The sequence below is a fragment of the Leptonychotes weddellii genome, chromosome 2 (genome assembly GCF_054177405.1).
Source record: "Leptonychotes weddellii isolate Sample4059 chromosome 2, ASM5417740v2, whole genome shotgun sequence".
NCBI classification, from domain to species: Eukaryota; Metazoa; Chordata; class Mammalia; order Carnivora; family Phocidae; genus Leptonychotes; species Leptonychotes weddellii.
The window spans coordinates 89,323,849-89,342,320 of NC_138370.1; the positions used below are offsets into that span (position 1 = coordinate 89,323,849).

Genomic DNA, 18,472 nt, shown 5'->3' on the forward strand with positions numbered 1-18,472 from the left:
CTCAATTAGCAAAGGAAGTAAAGAAGAGATAGAGTTTAAAGTCAGTAGTTTGTCAGCCTGTACCCTGCTGAAACATCAAAGAAATTGGGAAGTCTGCAATGGGATCAACAATTTGAACTTAAGATCCTTTCATCTATATATTTTATTTTCCTTTCTCTCTTACTCAAGTAACTCATGCTATGTGCAAAGTTTAGACACTGAGCATACTAGGTACTTTTTAAAAAAAGTTGTCCCTAAGCAAAATAAGTTTTACTGATATCTAAGGATCAAAGAAAATAGCATATATCTTTTGTGGCTGTCATGTAACCATTGAGCAAGGTTATATCCACCAATGAAAATTAGTAAGAGCTTCGGTAGTATTTTAGGAGGGAGGAGGGAGAGGAAGGGAGACAGAGAGAAACTTGGGTAAATATTAACTGGAGCTTAGACCATTCAACTCTGAGTATAACTTCATATAGACTTGAATAAGAATATTTATGCCTTACACTCCTTTCAGGAAGATCAAGGCCTTATTTTGGGATTTCTCAAAAAAATATGCTTTTTGTTTTGGTTTTAGAGCTTTTATTACCTTTATTGTCTTGCCATGACATCACAAATGGCTACCTAATAAGAATTACATCATCAATTTATATATGTGATTTATTTTATATATTTATATAGTATATGGCTCTCAAAATCTCTCAATTTCTATTGAGATTCTCTAGAATCTGTAAGAAAAGAATCACATAGAAGGAGCAAGTCCTTTCTTGATAAAAATAGCTATTCTATTTGTAATCTGAGTGTGCCTTTCTCTTGCTTCAGATGTTCCATTTGTTCTTCTGACCTTCTGGTGACTTCTGAGAGAGCTTTGTTTATGAAGAATGTAATACGCCTAGCGTGTTTATGAAAAAAAAAAAAGTACAACTTGTAATTGCTGTGGATTGAGAATACCTATATTAAAGAAAGGAATATATTAAAGAAATATATTTTCATATCTGTTTGACTTTACCTAGAATTTTGACAGCTTTTTCTTTATCAACTTATTTTTTGTAATATCCCCATCCCCTACTGTGACTCAGTATTGTTTACACTGGTAAACAATAATTAAGAGCAAAACTTTAAACATCTCTTCCATATATTTTATAGAAGGTGTACTTAGTGAATTTCTGATAGAAACCTTTCATAAATATATGAAAGAACTTTAAACACTATGTTTTTCTCATAGGGAAGAGCAAGAAGAAACTTCTGCAATCCGAGTTGGTTTTATCACATATAACAAAGTGCTGCATTTCTTTAATGTAAAGAGTAACTTGGCCCAGCCTCAGATGATGGTGGTGACCGATGTGGGAGAAGTCTTTGTTCCTTTATTGGACGGTTTCCTTGTCAACTATCAAGAATCCCAATCAGTGATTCATAAGTAAATATTAAGTGTTTTATAATTTAGATACAAATCAGGTATCTGTTTTTAATTGTTTTGATTCAATCACACATTATTTTGTTTGTCATTAGCAAGGGGGTTTTAACACATGGATTATAAAACTCCATCATTTATGTTCTATTTTAAATGTACACCAATATCTAAAAATAGGAGTTTCGTTTTTTGTTTTTTTAAAAAGAGAGAGACAGCAGTGGGGAAGGGGCAGAGGGAGAGAAAGATAATCTTAAGCAGGCTCCATGCCCAGAGTGGAGCCCGATGTGGGGCTTGATCTCATGACCCTGAGATCATAACCTGAGCCAAAATCAAGAGTCAAGACACAACCAACTAAGCCACCCAGGCGCCCCAAGGAGGAGTTTTTTTTTTAATACTCACACTCAACCAGATCAGTCCTTTCTCTTTGCTAGAGAGAGAAATTTCCTGCATATGAATGAGTGTATTCAATGATGATGATAATAACTGAAGATACAGCCACTGTTCCAAGAATTTATGGTTTACGAAGTCAAAAATGTAAATGGTATGCTTTTGTAAATGTTCCAAACAAATCATAAATTTTGGTTCCAAGACATGGCAGGATATCATTCCCTAAGGAATGACCTATGAAAGTCACCCATAGGTGTTTAGTGTGAAATAAATACCATATGTGTGGATATTATTCCCTAAGGAATGACCTATGAAAGTCACCCATAGGTGTTTAGTGTGAAATAAATACCATATGTATTTATTTATTATTGTTTAGGCTTGAAATGCTAGCGATTTATTTCTTGAAGTTTATTACAAATATGTTAAACATTTAAAACCTTTTACTCATTCATTTCTTATAGTTTATTGGACCAGATTCCAGAGATGTTTGCAGACTCTAATGAAAATGAGACTGTCTTTGCTCCTGTCATCCAGGCTGGCATGGAAGCACTAAAGGTGAGAAGTCTTTTTTAATTGCAAGTAAATAAATTTTTAAAACACAAACACACACACACACACACACAGGAAGTTTCATCTATGAAAGAAAATACAGCCTTCTTTAAAACATGTAGTTTGCTGGAGGCCGTTCCAAACTTCCCTACAAATCTTCGGAGGAAGTGGCCCAAACCATGGATTGCTCCCAGCGTTTACATTCCAGAACTATTAGCATCTGAGCAACTGATTTTGTCCGGATTTCCAGTTTAGCTCCTCCCTTGGCTTTTATATGAACCTCATATGATCTATTTTAAAATTACTTCAACAATATCAGAACCAGATATGAAGGGAAAAATCCCCATATCACCCTCTCCTTCCTTGGGGTTTTCAAACATGTAAGGGCAAGGCCCCTGTGACAGTCGGTGACAGATGTGAATGCCACGCAGGGCCTTGTTGAATGCCCACAGCAGATGCAAGGTTGGCCGTGGCTTCAGTTGGGAAGCTGAGCCCTAATGACTCTGGTCATTTTCATAGTAATAAAGACAGTAATCTGAAGAAGGCAAAATGATTGAAAAATACTGACTGTTGGGGCGCCTGGGTGACTCAGTTGTTAAGTGTCTGCCTTCGGCTCAGGTCATGATCCCAGGGTCCTGGGATCGAGCCCCGCATCGGGCTCCCTGCTCAGCGGGGAGCCTGCTTCTTCCTCTCCCACTCCCCCTGCTTGTGTTCCCTCTCTCGCTGTGTCTCTCTTTGTCAAATAAATAAATAAAATCTTAAAAAAAAAAAAGAAAAAGAAAAGTACTGACGGTTGATCATTATTACCTTAGCACAAGAGTCAAACCACTTTGACCTGCACAGCTAGTGCCTAAAAAATTGATTTTCAAATTTTATTGTTAAAGTTAAATTGAAAATAACTTTTAAAATAAAATGGCTAATAATAACAATAACAGTAGCAATAATAACAAACAGCAAGAATAATGCTAAAGAACTGAGTTTATGAAATATTTCACAGAAATTCTGTGTGTAAACATTGTAGTTTTGTTTTGTTTTGTTTTAAGATTTTATTTATTTGACAGAGAGCATGAGCAGGGGCAGAGGGAGAAGCAGACTCCCCGCTGAGGAGGGAGCCCAGTGTGGGGCCCGATCCCAGGACCCCGGGATCATGACCTGAGCCGAAGGCAAATGCTTAACTGACTGAGCCACCCAGGCGCCCCTGTAGTTTGGTTTTAGTACAATGATTCTTGCTTGGGTTTTCTGATCTTCAGAGTATTTACTCATTGAATAAAAAATTGCAGATGTCCCTTAAAAATCTTCAGGATACATGTCAATTTAACATAAAATTAAAAATAAATTTTACATCATAAAGTGACTTGGACAAGTTAGGGTCCGTCTAGTGGAAACCAGTACTAATCATTGGTTGGGCTATAGAAAGACATGGGAATTCCTATTTTGTTCCACATTATGGAAAACGAGTATTTTCCATTTCAATTTGAAAGAGTTTTGTTGTTGTTCTCTCTTCCAGTAAGGTGTCTAGAAATGCTATGTAAATTTCCTGATATATGATCATCATACATGAACCTATGAGTCTTTCTACTCTGAGAAATTAGTACTGGGAATAGAATTGTATTCATGTGCTCTTGCCTGAGAGGAAAGATGAGTGGATATTCGTAAGCCAGCACATCATCAGTTAAGACAGTAGAGTGGAAAGAAGAGCACGGGCTTGGCTTCTAGATCACTCAAGTCAGCATCCCAACCCAACCCCATATTTCATTTCTGAAAGGGAGCAATGCTGTCTTGTAATGATGGGTTCACACTGGCAGTCCACGAGAGGTCTAGAGGCTATTTAGCAGCTTTGAAAGACAAAATAGACAAAGCAGATTTGACCACATGCATTCCATGTGTTGGAAATGTGGTGTTACCTAGGATACATTACTGGGAAACCACTGTGTTGGTAATAACTGTAATGTTCTTTGATGTTACTCATGCACTAACAACTGAAGCACTCAGCATTCTCAGCACTCACTTACCAGAGGCCAGTTCATTTCATCCAGTGTATTTTTGCATCTTTTGTGTGTTATTTTTTGTTACATTTGCAATTTTATTGTTAGAGTAATTAATGTACTCTTTTACACTGAAGTTTAAAAATGAGAACCAATATCTAAATAGAACAACTCTGAATAACTTCACAAATATCAATGTTAATATGTAGTAGTATTCTTACAAAGTAAAAGAACTATTGAGGTGCCTGGCTGGCTTGATTGGTGGAACGTGCAACCCTTGATCTCAGGGTTTTGAGTTTGAGCCCCAAGTAGAATGCGGAGATTCCTTAAAAATAAAACCTTTAAAAAAAAAAAAAAAAGTAAAAGAACTACCTTTATAAAAGGTAAAGAACTGTCTTTTTAAAAAGATAGGGAACTGTGTTTGTCAAGTGACACGGCTGGACTTAGGTCCTGCCGGCACCTGCCCTCATGCAGAGGTAGGATAGCACTCCACTCTGTGGGAGGAGAGGCAAGGCAGGCCCTCCTCAATTAATGAGTCACAGGGTCATGTGTGAAAGGGTGCCTGCTTTTTAAAAATGCAGATTTCTGGCCCCTCTCCCAGAGATGTTGATTCATCAGCTCCCCAATTTGTGCTGCTGATCACCCATATTTGGGAACCACCAGCAAAAGGAATTATTACTCACTGTGCCTTACGTTATGTTAACTCACCAGAAAATTGTGTACCTGACCCATACAACTTTGTATGTTACTTTTGTACTAGGAATGCTTTCACTTACCCATGATTTAACATCTTACCCTAAGGTTTTCATCAGTGGTTAAATTAAGAGAAAACACTATGAAGAAAGTTTCTTTCTTGTGTGCAACATTAAATGAAGACATTATTGCATATTAATCAATTTCTTTTTTTTTTTTTTTTAAGATTTTATTTATTTATTTATTAGAGAGCGAGTGAGAGAGAAACAGCTTGAGAGGGGGGGAAGGTCAGAGGGAGAAACAGGCTCCCCGCCGAGCCGGGAACCCGACGTGGGGCTCGATCCCAGGACTCCGGGATCATGACCTGAGCCGAAGGCAGTCGCTCAACCAACTGAGCCACCCAGGCGCCCCTGCATATTAATCAATTTCTTACATGTGAAAAGATTCACTAGCTAGTTCCCTAGAGTCAGTTTTTACAAGCATTATAACTCCTAATGTTCCTTCTAGCCTTAACTACCAAGAAAGATACCAATAATACTTAGGGTAGATTTTCTAATTTAATTATTTCCTTTCCATGACCTTCTTGCTGATTTCTAGTTCTTTACATTTACCTTGGTGATTCTTTTGTATGTGTATCTTTAACTGTTTCTTCAAAACTTTTCTATAAGTAGGTAGTTGATATTTAAAAAAACAACAACAACAAAATAATGAGAAGTTTCTCCTTCATCTGCCAGAAAGATTCTGGGTGGTTATAATTCACTGTGTAAGAGCAGACACTGCTGTAGTACAGTTGGAACTTGTCTGCAGTTTATGCTTTCTGCCTTCGAGCAACTTGGTTAGGTTTGGATGAAGGAAATAATTTTTCCAAATAGGATGAAAGTGCGTGTGTGTGTGCGCGCGCATGATTGTTCTCTGCCTCTGACAGTGAGAGTATCTCCTCATCTCTTCAGGCCCTCTGTGGCTAAAAAGCAGTCAGGCTTAAATGTGGGTAACTTACACACAAGGGCCCTACAATGCTTGTCTGAAGTCATTATTAGGCAAAGAGCTAACATTTTTGAGCATTTGTAGGGTAGTATCTAAATATTGAGGAGACCACATCATTCATTCACTTGTTCTTTCAATCAAGAAAGATTTATTGAATGTTTGTTAGGCAATGTGAGGACTACTGTTCTAGTTCTAAGTTGCTTACAGTGTGGTGGAAAAAATGTAACTCTGTAATACAAGACATATTTATTGCTTGTATTCCCCAAAAGAGGGGGAGGGAAGGAGAGCAAAGAGTAACTTGGAAAGCCCAGGACTGTGGCTGGTCAGCTGAAGTGCTCAGGGGATTATGCACAAGAGGCCAGAGATGAGAGTCTCGTCCTGTGTTGATGGGGAGTAGAAACTGAAAGAACATTGAAGTGCAGTGTTTTTTGTGTGTCCAAGTGAAGACATTTTAGAATTGGACTCCCCCATTTGAATTATAGCTTTATTTTCCATCAGCTAGATGCCAAGTAAAATCTATATATAATTAGTTGTAATAAACTTCTTGAAGCACAGTTGACAAAAACTAACAAACAACATGTGCTAATTTGTCACAAAGATAAGGAGAGAAGGTTTAGAAAGTTCTTACACATACTTTCTCAAAAGTCCCTGAACTATTCAGCTGCAGGCTTCGATACACTTTTTTTTTTTTTTTCCCTGTTGTACATGCATCTGTGACCACGGCATCTTGTTCTCTTAGTGCCTTTTTTTCCACATAGTCTTTCAAAATCTGCATCTCTTCTCAAAATCTGACACTCATAATTCAACTACATGTGAACTTCTGGTATTGTCTTTTAACTTGGCCAAACAGTAGTTTTCTGAGTTAGCTATTACTTCCACCAGAAAACTAAATAAATAGAATTAGGCAACAAATTGGAAGAAGTGGCCTTTAATGGCTATGCTTCAAATATATCACGGGTTGGGGAGATTTATCTTTGAGTTATCTTAATGTATTTCTACATTTGATTTCAAGGTGATGCATCACAACATTCCTTCCATTCTTTCTAAAATTTAAGGAGCACCTTTAGAGTGAAAGCACTAGCTAGACCCAGTAGGGCTTAGAGAAACACACTGTAGAAGAATCAAGGTCCTTCCTTTTTCATGAGCCTGTGACCCATAGAAGACAGTAGGATACATAAAGTGGTGATTTGGTGTCATTAAGTCTTATCTGCAAAGTAGAGTGGGGACAGGGAGGTAGAGGCAACCAACTCTGTCGAGAGTGATATTAACATGTCTCTCAGAGGAATGGACATTGGAGTTAAATTTTAAACAGTGGGTTCTCCAGGCCAGCCTGTCTCAACCTGGTTTCCATCATAATAAGAATGAGCTATGTCATTGTCATTTATCAATTCTATATGGTACATTAATGTGGACACAATCAGATCTTGGTAAAAACGTAACAGATTTATAGGGATTTAAAGCATAGAATGCCCTAGGAGCTTTTTCTTTTATTGCTTCTTACAGAAGATTTTATAAGTATATGATTAATGAAATTATAAATCTAAAATTAAGCCATTTTAATTGGCTGATGAATTAGAAACAAATATGGCTATTTTATTTTTCTCAATAGTGAACTTTATTTTTCTAATGGGTCTTGATTTTTTCCTTTAGAGCTTTGCTCCGTGGGTAATATTAACAAGGCAATCGTGTATGTTTGATTATGGTTAACACCATGTACCGGTTCATTGAATTCTCTCAACAATATTTTAATGTAGCTCCTATTTTTCCTGTGTCACATACTAGGTAACTGAGGCTTAGAGAAGTTGAGTAATTTGCCCAATATCACTCAGCTGATAAATGGTTGGGACTCTTGTCTATGCCGATAGGAACTAGGACCCATGCTCTTAAGTACTGTGGTATACAATTACAGTACTTGTACGAGCAGAGAATATCTAGATGGATGGAAGTGAATGACTGTCTAGGTGGATTGACAGTGAATTCCTTAGGGGAACTGGGTGGGCCAGGCAAGAAAAGCTGGGGAGAAGATGGACTTTTTTTTTTTTTTTTTTTAAAGATTTTATTTATTTATTAATGAGAGACAGAGAGAGAGAGAGGCAGAGGGAGAGGGAGAAGCAGGCTTCCCTTGGAGCAGGGAGCCCGATGCGGGACTCGATCCCAGGACCCTGGGATCATGACCTGAGCCGAAGGCAGACGCTTAACCATCTGAGCCACCCAGGCACCCAGATGGACTTTTAAAAAAGGTTTCATACCTTTTCTGCTACTTGAGTTAAAACAAACAGAAAGTACTTTTATAACAATGAGAGTAATAGAAATAAAAAAAATTAGTCCTAGAATTTAAAAATTTTTAACATGTCCTTATCAGTATGACTGTAAATTTTACTCAGATTTAGTCGTAGGGAACGAATGTGTCTTAATTGGCCAAAGCGTCGATAGTGTCTTTTTCATGTACACGTAGGGTCACTGCCTATGCTTCTTCACTCACTCATCCTTGCCTTCTTTCTTAACTTATGCTGTATCAATAATTTTCAATAGAAGGCTAGTGCAGCAATAAAAATCCCTGCTCCGTGCTGACCGCAGCAAAGACAAGACGGCGCACAGGTTATGCACCCCTCCCCATGTGTCAGCTGTGACCCACTCCACATAACGGGTTGAATGCCACTTAGTGACACACATTAGGACAAGGCTGAACTTGATTCTCTCCCTTTGTTTTTCAGGGAAGTTCTTCACAAACCCATGTACCTTGGTAGTAGTAGCAAATAACTTACAACACCTCTTTTTTTTTTTTTTTTTTTAAAGATTTTATTTATTTATTTTTTGACAGAGACACAGTGAGAGCAGGAACACAAGCAGGGGGAGTGGGAGAGGGAGAAGCAGGCTTCCCGCCGAGCAGGGAGCCCAATGCGGGGCTTGATCCCAGGACCCTGGGACCATGACCTGAGCCGAAGGCAGACGCTTAACGACTGAGCCACCCAGGCGCCCCTTACAACACCTCTTAACAGCTGACCCAGGCACAGCAGAGTGTGCCACTAACCCCAGGCCTTTGCAAACAACAGCTCCAGGCCAAGAAAAGGGAGACATGGATTCCAGCTAAAGGAACAAAATGTGCAAAGATACTGAGTTGTGTAAAGCACGTGGTGTATTCCGGGAAAGCAAAGCTTGTATGGTGGAAACTTCGAATGCACAGGATGGCAGGGGTTAGGAAATGGGGAGCTCCAACTGAGCTCCAGAGGGCCTTGAAGGGCCAGAGGCTCACTGGCTGTGTGACCTGGGGCAAATGGGATGAGCCTCAGTTTTCCTAGCCTTAAAATGCAGACAACATTATCTTCTGCACAAGATTGTGAGTATTAAATGAGAGATGTGTCCGAAGGGCCCGGTGCAGGGCTGCCACAGGGTTGTTGGCAGCAGCTCATCTCGCTGTTTTTTACCCTCCCTGCTCCCACACAGATAAAAGAAAATGGACTTTATCATGTAGTAGAAAGTCTCCAGGATTCTTTTTTTCTTTTCCCCGTTATAATAGCCATCTTCATTTGTAGAAATCCAGATATAAAATGTATTCTTTCAGCCTTTCCAAGTTCTCCTTTTTACAAAAACAAAAAGGCACATAAAAACCCTCCCTGCGGTCATTCCCATAGACGGTGTTTGTCAGGCAGCCCTCCCCCTCCCCCCGCAAGGAGAAACGCCCCATACGTGATCAGAACAGTTACCTTTATTGCAGAGAGTGCTCTGGCAGCAGTATGCCAGGATCGTTTGGAGAAAGGCAAGATTGGAGGGGCCAATATATTGAATCATTTAATGTCAGTAAATTTTGCTTAGTAGATTACTTCTTAGGTCCTTAAATAAGATTTTAAATATTTTTAATGCTGAATCAACTTTCGTGGAGCCTAAATCATCTTTTCATTGCTTCCCAGGGACGACAGCTATGTAATCTTGATCACGCATTTTTCCTTTTGTCATCCTGCCTGATAGCTGGTTTCTTGTGTCTGTTGTCGCCACAACACTGCTGCATTCCTGTGCATTCTTCCTTGAAATACCACTTCAGGTGTAATCTATGCTCACTGAAGGTTTCAAAGAGGGGCTCCTGTTGCACCATGATCCTGGGACTTCTGTTTACTTTTGCATCATGGGATTCACTTGGTCCTGAAAGTGTTCTGTAGGTTAAACAAGAAAGTATTTCCCCTGTAATACATCCTCTCACTAGTTTTTCAAAGCGTCATGGTATAGGGAACTACATTCAAATACTGGCTGTTTGATTCACAACCTGTGTGACTTCGGGCAGATCACTATCCTATCTAAGCCTCAGTTTCCCAGTCTATAAAATGGAGAGAATAGTACTTGCCCAAGGACACAAAGGTTATTAAGAGGATTAAATTATATATATTATATATATTTATAAATTATATATAATATAAATTATATATATGTATATAGATATTACATGTAAATATATATATAATGTAATCCTCTCAATAACATATATATAGTGTTTGGCTCACAGAAAATACCTATATTTTGGGGCGCCTGAGTGACTCAGTTGGTTAAGCGACTGCCTTCGGCTCAGGTCGTGATCCTGGAGTCCCGGGATCGAGTCCCGCATCGGGCTCCCTGCTGGGCGGGGAGTCTGCTTCTCCCTCTGACCCTCATGATCTCTCTATCTCATTCTCTCTCTCAAATAAATAAATAAAATCTTTAAAAAAAAAAAAAAGAAAATATCTATATTTTAATTTATTTTTGGATTCCCTTAAAGTAGAATTTCCCCACCCAAGACATTTTCTATATATTTTTTTTCTTTTAGGCAGCAGACTGTCCCGGGAAGCTGTTCATCTTCCATTCCTCCTTGCCTACTGCAGAAGCACCAGGGAAGCTCAAAAACAGAGATGACAAAAAGCTGATTAATACAGACAAAGAGAAGGTATTTGTAAACAATGGCCCTTTGAAGTGTCCCTGTGTCAGTTTTTAAAGGGCAGTAAAGAAAGAGTGAAGGTGTCCTTGTGTAAGAAAGGGAGAGAAGCTAAATGTAATGCATAAATCCAGGACATTGTATATTATAGGAATATTTTGAATTGCAAATAATTTAAGAAATGTTATATTCCTAGAAAAGCTGATTTCTGAAATAGTCCTAAATTAAAATAAGGCCTCAAACTTTTTTCATTGTATAATCTGTGTAAGAGACTAGGTGATAAGACTGTTACAGAAATGGGGGGGGGCGCCTGGGTGGCTCAGTCGTTAAGCCTCCGCCTTCGGCTCAGGTCATGATCCCAGGGTCCTGGGATCAAGCCCCACATCGGGCTCCCTGCTCCGCGGGAAGCCTGCCTCTCCCTCTCCCACTCCCCCTGCTTGTGTTCCCTCTCTCGCTGTGTCTCTCTCTGTCAAATAAATAAAATATTAAAAAAAAAAAAAAAGAAATGGGAGTGGGAGTGGGAGGAGATGCAGGAAGGAGATGAAGGTAGAGGGAGAATGTAGACAGCACCGTATAACAACACTCCTGAGACAGGAAGTAGAGGTGCCTGATGCTCAAAATGCGCTTTGCTCAAACCCTGACCGTACAGCCATTGCTGGGGTGACAAGTCAGTGGGAAGGGTAAGACTATGGGGTAGGCACCAGCTACTGGCCACATGACACCAGACAGGTTGCCCCGTGTAGGTCTGTAAAGGTAAGACAGCAACGTCAGTTTCATTAGCGCTGTTGGAGGATCAGATAACGTTGCTGGCACACAGACATTTCATACAGCACGAGCCTGGCACACTCTGGGTGCTCAGTGAACGGCTGCCGCATTGATGATGACCATACTTCATTCCTTCAGCCCAGTTCACTTAACTGGAAACAGTTTTTCCTTCATTTTAAAAGAAGTCAGCAGAAATTAAAAATTGAAACCAAAAATATTTTGTGGTTTTCCTTTTTCCTTTGTGCCTCTTTTTCCCCAGACACTTTTCCAGCCCCAAACACATGTCTACAACTCACTGGCCAAGGAGTGTGTGGCTCACGGCTGCTGTGTGACCCTCTTCCTCTTTCCCAGCCAGTATGTGGACGTGGCCTCTTTGGGTCTCGTGCCTCAGCTCACCGGAGGAACCCTTTACAAATACAACAATTTCCAGGTAAAAGCCAGCAACTTGTTCACCTCAGGTTTTCTACTGCCATTTGACTTGAGGCGCTTAAATCATGGGTTAAGAAAGCTATTCCCCCTTGTGGGCAGCTGGCAAATGTAAATGCTGTAACCCATGGAGATGATGTATATGTGATTAAGCAGTTCCTTTCCTACTCCCTAAGTATTTGGCAACAGAGAGAGCTCATCTAGCCTCAGATGTGAATTTCAATGTAAGTTTGCATGATGGGGAAAAATACATTCTATATAAAATTTTAGTATTTAAGATACTGTTTTTCAAAGTGACTATGTATTTGTTTTAAATTGTTACAATCTGGGGGTGGTCCATTCATGATACCCCTCCCTTCCAAGCCTGAATTAAGAGACAGAGTCATGAGAGAGTAAAAATGTGAGCACCGTACACACTTAGGTCTGTGGGCAAGTGGGCTTGCTAATGCTTTACCTTTCAGTGTAACAAACTTATATACCCAGGCACAGGGTGGGCACAGTTACAAGCTTCTCTTGTGGACAACTGTACCTTCAAAAGTTACCATATCGAGGGGCAAGAAATGTGTGCCTCCTACAGGCAGGCTGTCTCCCCAGAAAGAGGATCCAGAATAGACTAAGCTATGCCTACCCAGTTCCTTTACTCAGACTTACTACTCAAATATGTCACCTGCTCTCACCTGAGAAGAAGGGGTCAGGGGAGTGCCTCTGACTTATGTACCTATACATGGAAACATGGAGTGGGAATGAGTGTTCCCCCAACATAAATGACAAATGTTCATCATCATCTGTTTTTACTTAGCATCGATAAAATTATTTTTAATCATCTAGCTACATATTTATATTGTAAAATAGTTAAGGGATTTGGTAAGACCAAAGGTTGCAAGTGAAGTAAAATTGAAAAAGCTTTAAGAGTCCTTTCTAAGATACCTGGATAAAGTGGGTTTTAATCAAGATTTTTAAAATGAGAATTGTTATTTTAAGTATTTTACTGCCATCTGGTGGGCATTGATCCTACTTTATTTTTCAGATGCACATGGATAGCCAACAATTTTTGAATGATCTCAGAAATGATATTGAAAAGAAAATAGGATTCGATGCTATTATGAGGGTTCGTACCAGCACAGGTAATTTTCAGTTGTACTATTTTCAAGTCTCTGTTGTGTAATTGTTTCCTCTTCAAATTAATAACGGACCAGCAGAGAAAATAGTAATAAATTAAATAGGAACAAAATTTCCCTTTTTCCTCATCATCAGGTTTCAGAGCCACTGATTTCTTTGGTGGAATTTTTATGAACAACACCACTGATGTAGAAATGGCAGCCATTGATTGTGACAAGGCAGTGACTGTGGAGTTCAAGCATGATGACAAGCTTGGCGAAGACGGTGGAGCCTTAATCCAGGTGATTTAAAATGTATTCCCATCTTTGGTATTTTAGTTTGTTACTGACTGGTCAGTGGGGAGACTAAAATACCATCAACTGAGTTAGTCTCTCTGTAAAGAAATTCAATTCTATTTCTCCCCAAAAGTCATTAGGCACTCTGTGGTGTATTCTCTGCACCCTGATTTACATATGCTATTTGTAAGAAGTCGTAATTGTATGTCATTGCATGAGAGCCCAGCAAACTGTGGTCAGTGTTGTAGGCATGAGCAAACTGCCAACAATGTTCACTTCTTTTAGGCTTTAGCACCCATTCATTCATTTGTTGCATTCCTACCAAATGTCAGACACCATGTTAAGTGCATTATTATGTTACATGCAAATATAAATAGAATTTGGTTTTGTAGTAAATAAATTTAAGCAGAAGCCATGGAGATCTTGAATTAAAACAAGAACAATTATATCTAATGGTCATAGTTTTCAGATACTAGCATCACCCTTAAAGAATGGAGAGGGGGCGGCATTAAGTTGAGGAAGAACTCTAACTAATGTTTATTTTTTGATCACAGATATTTGAAGAAGTATATACTTGTTTGCATTCTTGAAATGCATATATCAGCAGCATACGACTTAAGTACATCATCAGAGTTAGTTGCATGTTTTTAAGGGAAGTGAGGCTTGAATAGGGCTATGGTCATGAACGTGAAAGTCTTATTTCTGCACCTGAATCCCTGGTGATGAAATCTGAGATAATGTGAAAGTAGACTAGTGGTAGATGCAAACAGATACTCATGTGTGAAAGCCCGGTTAAAATTTAAGTTTAAACCAGTGAAGTGCTACATAGAGACCCAGTGTATGAATTGTCATTATACGTCCCTTATTTGTTATTGTTCAACGTGGAAGAATTTAGAGGTCTCTGAGCTGTACACACTGTTCTCTAAGTGTAAATAAGATCAGGCTAGCTTGGGTGGACATGTTGACCAGAAAACATGTGTCCTTGATCTTGCCTCTGCAGTGTGCTGTGCTTTACACGACCATCGGAGGTCAGAGAAGACTTCGGATTCACAATCTTAGCTTGAACTGCAGCTCCCAGTTGGCTGATCTCTATAAGAGCTGCGAGACGGATGCCCTTATCAACTTATTCGCCAAGTCAGGTAACACTGCTAATCCTGTGGTGCAGTGTATCTTGCCTAATAATTCAGTCAAGACTTGTTGGTTAATTGAATTAGTAACTGACAACTACTCTGGTAGCACAGCCTTGTGGTGGGCACATTCAGAACTTATAAAAGCAGAGTGCCAGGGAGAATAGTCAGCATTTCTCATTCCAGATTAATAATGAGATAACTCAGTTCAGGCCCACACTCTGCAGTTTTATTCAAAGTTTCCTTCGGGGGCTGGGGGTGGGTTCTGAGTTGAAATTTAGGAAGGTAATACTTAGACTGTTATTATGGTATGTAAGTATGCCCTCTAGCACCTGGGGATAATGGAAAGGGACTGTCCCTAATGTTGGGCTGAACTTGCCTATCCATACCATGATAATTACGAAATGGGAGGGGCCCGAGTTGGAATTTTCTTTGGTTCCTTCTCCCCTCCACAAGCCCCGTTTGAGATTCTACACTAAAGTTTCGAGGAAACAGCAATTCAGCCCATAGGCATTCAGGACATCAGAAGATGGCAAATTGGTCTTCCTTTTTTCTGTGTGTAGAGTTCTGTTTATAATATTCTGTGGAAAAATCTGGACCAATTACCTACCTTTTATTAGAGGTAGGCCCTTGTTCTCCATTGGGTATATCGTTATACTTAGTAAAATGGAGAACATTAACAACTGACTTTAACATTTTAGCACTGTTACTCCTTGCTGGGTGGTCTGAAGATAATAGCAATTTGTTGTTTATTATTATTATTATTATTATCATTTGAAGGGATTGATTTCTGAGCCAAGGCTTTGATGCCCTTTTCATTGTTTTGTGCAATTAGCATTTAAAGCAGTTCTACACCAGCCCTTAAAGGTCATCCGGGAAATTCTGGTTAATCAGACTGCCCATATGTTGGCATGTTACCGAAAGAATTGTGCAAGTCCATCTGCAGCAAGCCAGGTGAGCCACTTATTGTACTTAGATCCTAAAGTGATACTAAATGTACGTTCTTTCAGCATTTGGCTATTAAAGGTTTATGATGTTCCAGGCACTTAGATGCTCTGCTTAATAAACTATACAACCAAGAAGATTGAGAATGCATTTGGGGAGGCTATGGTCTTTTTACAGCCAACATTAAAAAACTTAGTGGCTTTACAAGATGCATGAACCAAAAAATGTGTGTGCCTATTGGGTTGACAGTCACTACATTATGTATAAATAACAGAATGTTATATGTAAGAAATGTCATAATATAAATGGGATTCTCTTTTGCTTATAAAGATGACTATATGGTTAAGAAATGTGTGTGCTTAAATATCTTTTTAGGCATGTTAACAATTGTAGTTGATATGAGCAAATGGCAGGAATGCTTTCTTTATATTTTATACACACAAATATAATTTCTAAATATTGAAATTCTTTATATTTAAAAGTTAATAATAGGTATAAAGGGTTTTGAAGGAAATGTCTCTGGGTGTCATCTACTAACTTGGAAATTTTAGAAGATCCTTTAAATAAATCTCGTTGAGACTCTTTTGGATAAAAGAAAAAGAACCTCATGTTCACATTTATTTTTGTATCTGTTCTCTTGTTCACATTTTTCCCTATGTCAGTCAAAGCTAAATGGTACTTTTCATAATTTCATGTTGAATATCTGAATATAGAATTTGGATTGAAAGAGAAGACAGCAACAGATGGGAAAACTTTCTGGTTAACTCATTGTCAGAAGTAGTGGCTACTGATAGGATGTCTGAAACCCCACTCAAAAATAAACCTTGGGCTCCTGGGTGGCTCAGGCAGTTAAGCGTCTGCCTTCGGCTCATGTCATGATCTCAGGGTCCTGGGACTGAGCCGCGCGTCGGACTCCCTGCTAAGCAGGGAGATTGCTTCTCTCTCTCCCTCTACCCCAATCCCCTGCTTGTGCACTTGCTCACGCACGCTCGCTCGCTCTCTCTCTCAAATAAATAAATCTTTAAAAAAAAAAAAAGCCGTTAGCAGCAGAGATAATGTAGATAAAATCGGGGGGGGGGGATTTCATAATCCGGGTAAAGAAGGAAAATGAAATGCAGTTATTAGCTTGGACTTTTCACAAAAATTCCTTTCTGTGCTGTTCTAAGTGATTAAATTAGCCACCCATTCTCCTGTCTCCTGCGTTGACAATCACATAAGCAGCTCTCGAATCTCTATGTTAAGTGTCAGTTCTCTTTATTAGCTAGAAGATGTGACACTTCAGTAACTAAATTCCAATATCAGTACAATTTCACAGTGTACTTGTTTAATTTATACAAAGCCCACCAGGTGCACCTGGAACGAGTCTAATCATGAGCATTTTACACCCCAGTTTTACTGTTTGTTTTACAGCTCTGGAAACATTATTCTGTCTCTGGAGTATCTCATACTTCAGAAGGATTAGTTGAAGGAGAACAGGTACACTTAGTGTCCTCTCAGAAAGTTTATTTGCTAATGTTAAAGCAATTGGATTCAAAGACCTTAAGTTAAAAACAAATCTGTTGCCTATTTAAGGAGAGAAATAAAATCTGTCTGTTCCTTCTGGTTTAGAAGTTAAAAGCTTTGTCTCTACTACTAGATCATCTGGTTATGCAATTTAATTACTTCTGGAGGAAAAACATGATGATACCGTATTTTCTCTGAAAAAGTTGATAGAGATTATTCCTGTTCTTATGATCAGATTTTACTTTCTCCATGAACACATTTTCAAATTACATTTCAACTAATGATGCACTTTAAGAAATGAGATAATTTAGATATTTTAGGATTATCCAGCATGGAGTGGGGAAAATTTAGGGATTATAAGACTTAGTGACAGTAGTATATGAAAATATACCATTACTTAGAAACATGAAATGGCTGGACTTGGGGTTCTCTTCAGAGAATGTAACTCCAGATGTGCTGCCCTCCCATATTTCACTTGTGAGAAACAGTATCTAAAATTCCTAAAGGAATTCCACTCTTTTCCTGTAGAGCCCAAAGTTTCCTTGATCTAAGCAGGACTACGAAGGAGCTGTATACTTGGATTATTTGACACTGGACCTCGGAAGATCTGCTTTTACTGAACTTCCAGAGCCAGGACTAGCTTGAGGCAAGAGAAGCACTTAGGGTATAAGATTTAAGGCGGCACTTACTCTGGAGGTCATATTTTGATGCTGGGTTAAGACCTAAAACTACAAATGAGAGTAAAGCAATGTTTTGAGTTTACATAAGCAAGGTAGATTCTTTTTATTAAATCTAATAACTCACTCTTCCGAACTTAAATATATTACATCGTATGGAAGTACAGTGACTTCAAAAGGCAAGGCAAATGCACTTAACTGCAAATAGTTTTTTTTTTTTTTAATTCATTACCATTCTGTCATTTCAAAACTCAGAGAAGAATTCTCTAAATTCAATCAAACTGAACTCGTGAATTTCTACAGCTTCCACACTTGTACCTTTTTCTCCCCCAAGAATGATTGTTATTCATGGAGGAGATCTAGGGAGGTGGGGAAAGATTTATAGAGTCCATCTGTTCCCACATTTTCTTCCCCACCTCAAAAACATTGGCAAAGACTGTCTCCTTGGTTTCTTTCACCCTAACTCCATTTTTTTCTTCATCATCAGTTTTCCTCCGTATTTATCTCCTCTGTTTTCTTCTGTCTGCCCCCTTTCATTCAGTCTCTTCTGGTCAGACTTTTAGTCCTATAGGGTCATTGTAGGTCAGGAGTCTCACTCCTTGGTGGCATTTAGGACAACAGATTTTTTTTTTTTTAAGATTTTATTTATTTATTTGAGAGAGAGACTGAAAGAGAGAGAGCATGAGAGGGGGGAGGGTCGGGAGGGTCAGAGGGAGAAGCAGACTTCCCGCCCAGCAGGGAGCCCGATGC

At 39.0% G+C, this 18,472-nt stretch overlaps 1 protein-coding gene and 1 long non-coding RNA gene across 2 annotated transcripts in view; both read left to right on the forward strand.

Annotated features, from left to right (window-relative positions):
- Nucleotides 1-18,472, forward strand: part of LOC115943400 (uncharacterized) — a 438,133-nt gene that overhangs the window by 335,965 nt on the left and 83,696 nt on the right. The window lies entirely within an intron of this gene.
- SEC24D (SEC24 homolog D, COPII component) overlaps nucleotides 1-18,472 on the forward strand; it is a 96,532-nt gene that overhangs the window by 68,037 nt on the left and 10,023 nt on the right. The window contains exons 12-20 of the mRNA XM_081812869.1: nucleotides 1,205-1,396; nucleotides 2,239-2,332; nucleotides 10,781-10,897; nucleotides 11,910-12,080; nucleotides 13,104-13,200; nucleotides 13,331-13,476; nucleotides 14,471-14,609; nucleotides 15,433-15,551; nucleotides 16,953-17,018. Of these exons, the coding sequence (XP_081668995.1) occupies nucleotides 1,205-1,396; nucleotides 2,239-2,332; nucleotides 10,781-10,897; nucleotides 11,910-12,080; nucleotides 13,104-13,200; nucleotides 13,331-13,476; nucleotides 14,471-14,609; nucleotides 15,433-15,551; nucleotides 16,953-17,018 (1,141 nt within the window). The remainder of the gene's footprint in view (nucleotides 1-1,204; nucleotides 1,397-2,238; nucleotides 2,333-10,780; nucleotides 10,898-11,909; nucleotides 12,081-13,103; nucleotides 13,201-13,330; nucleotides 13,477-14,470; nucleotides 14,610-15,432; nucleotides 15,552-16,952; nucleotides 17,019-18,472) is intronic.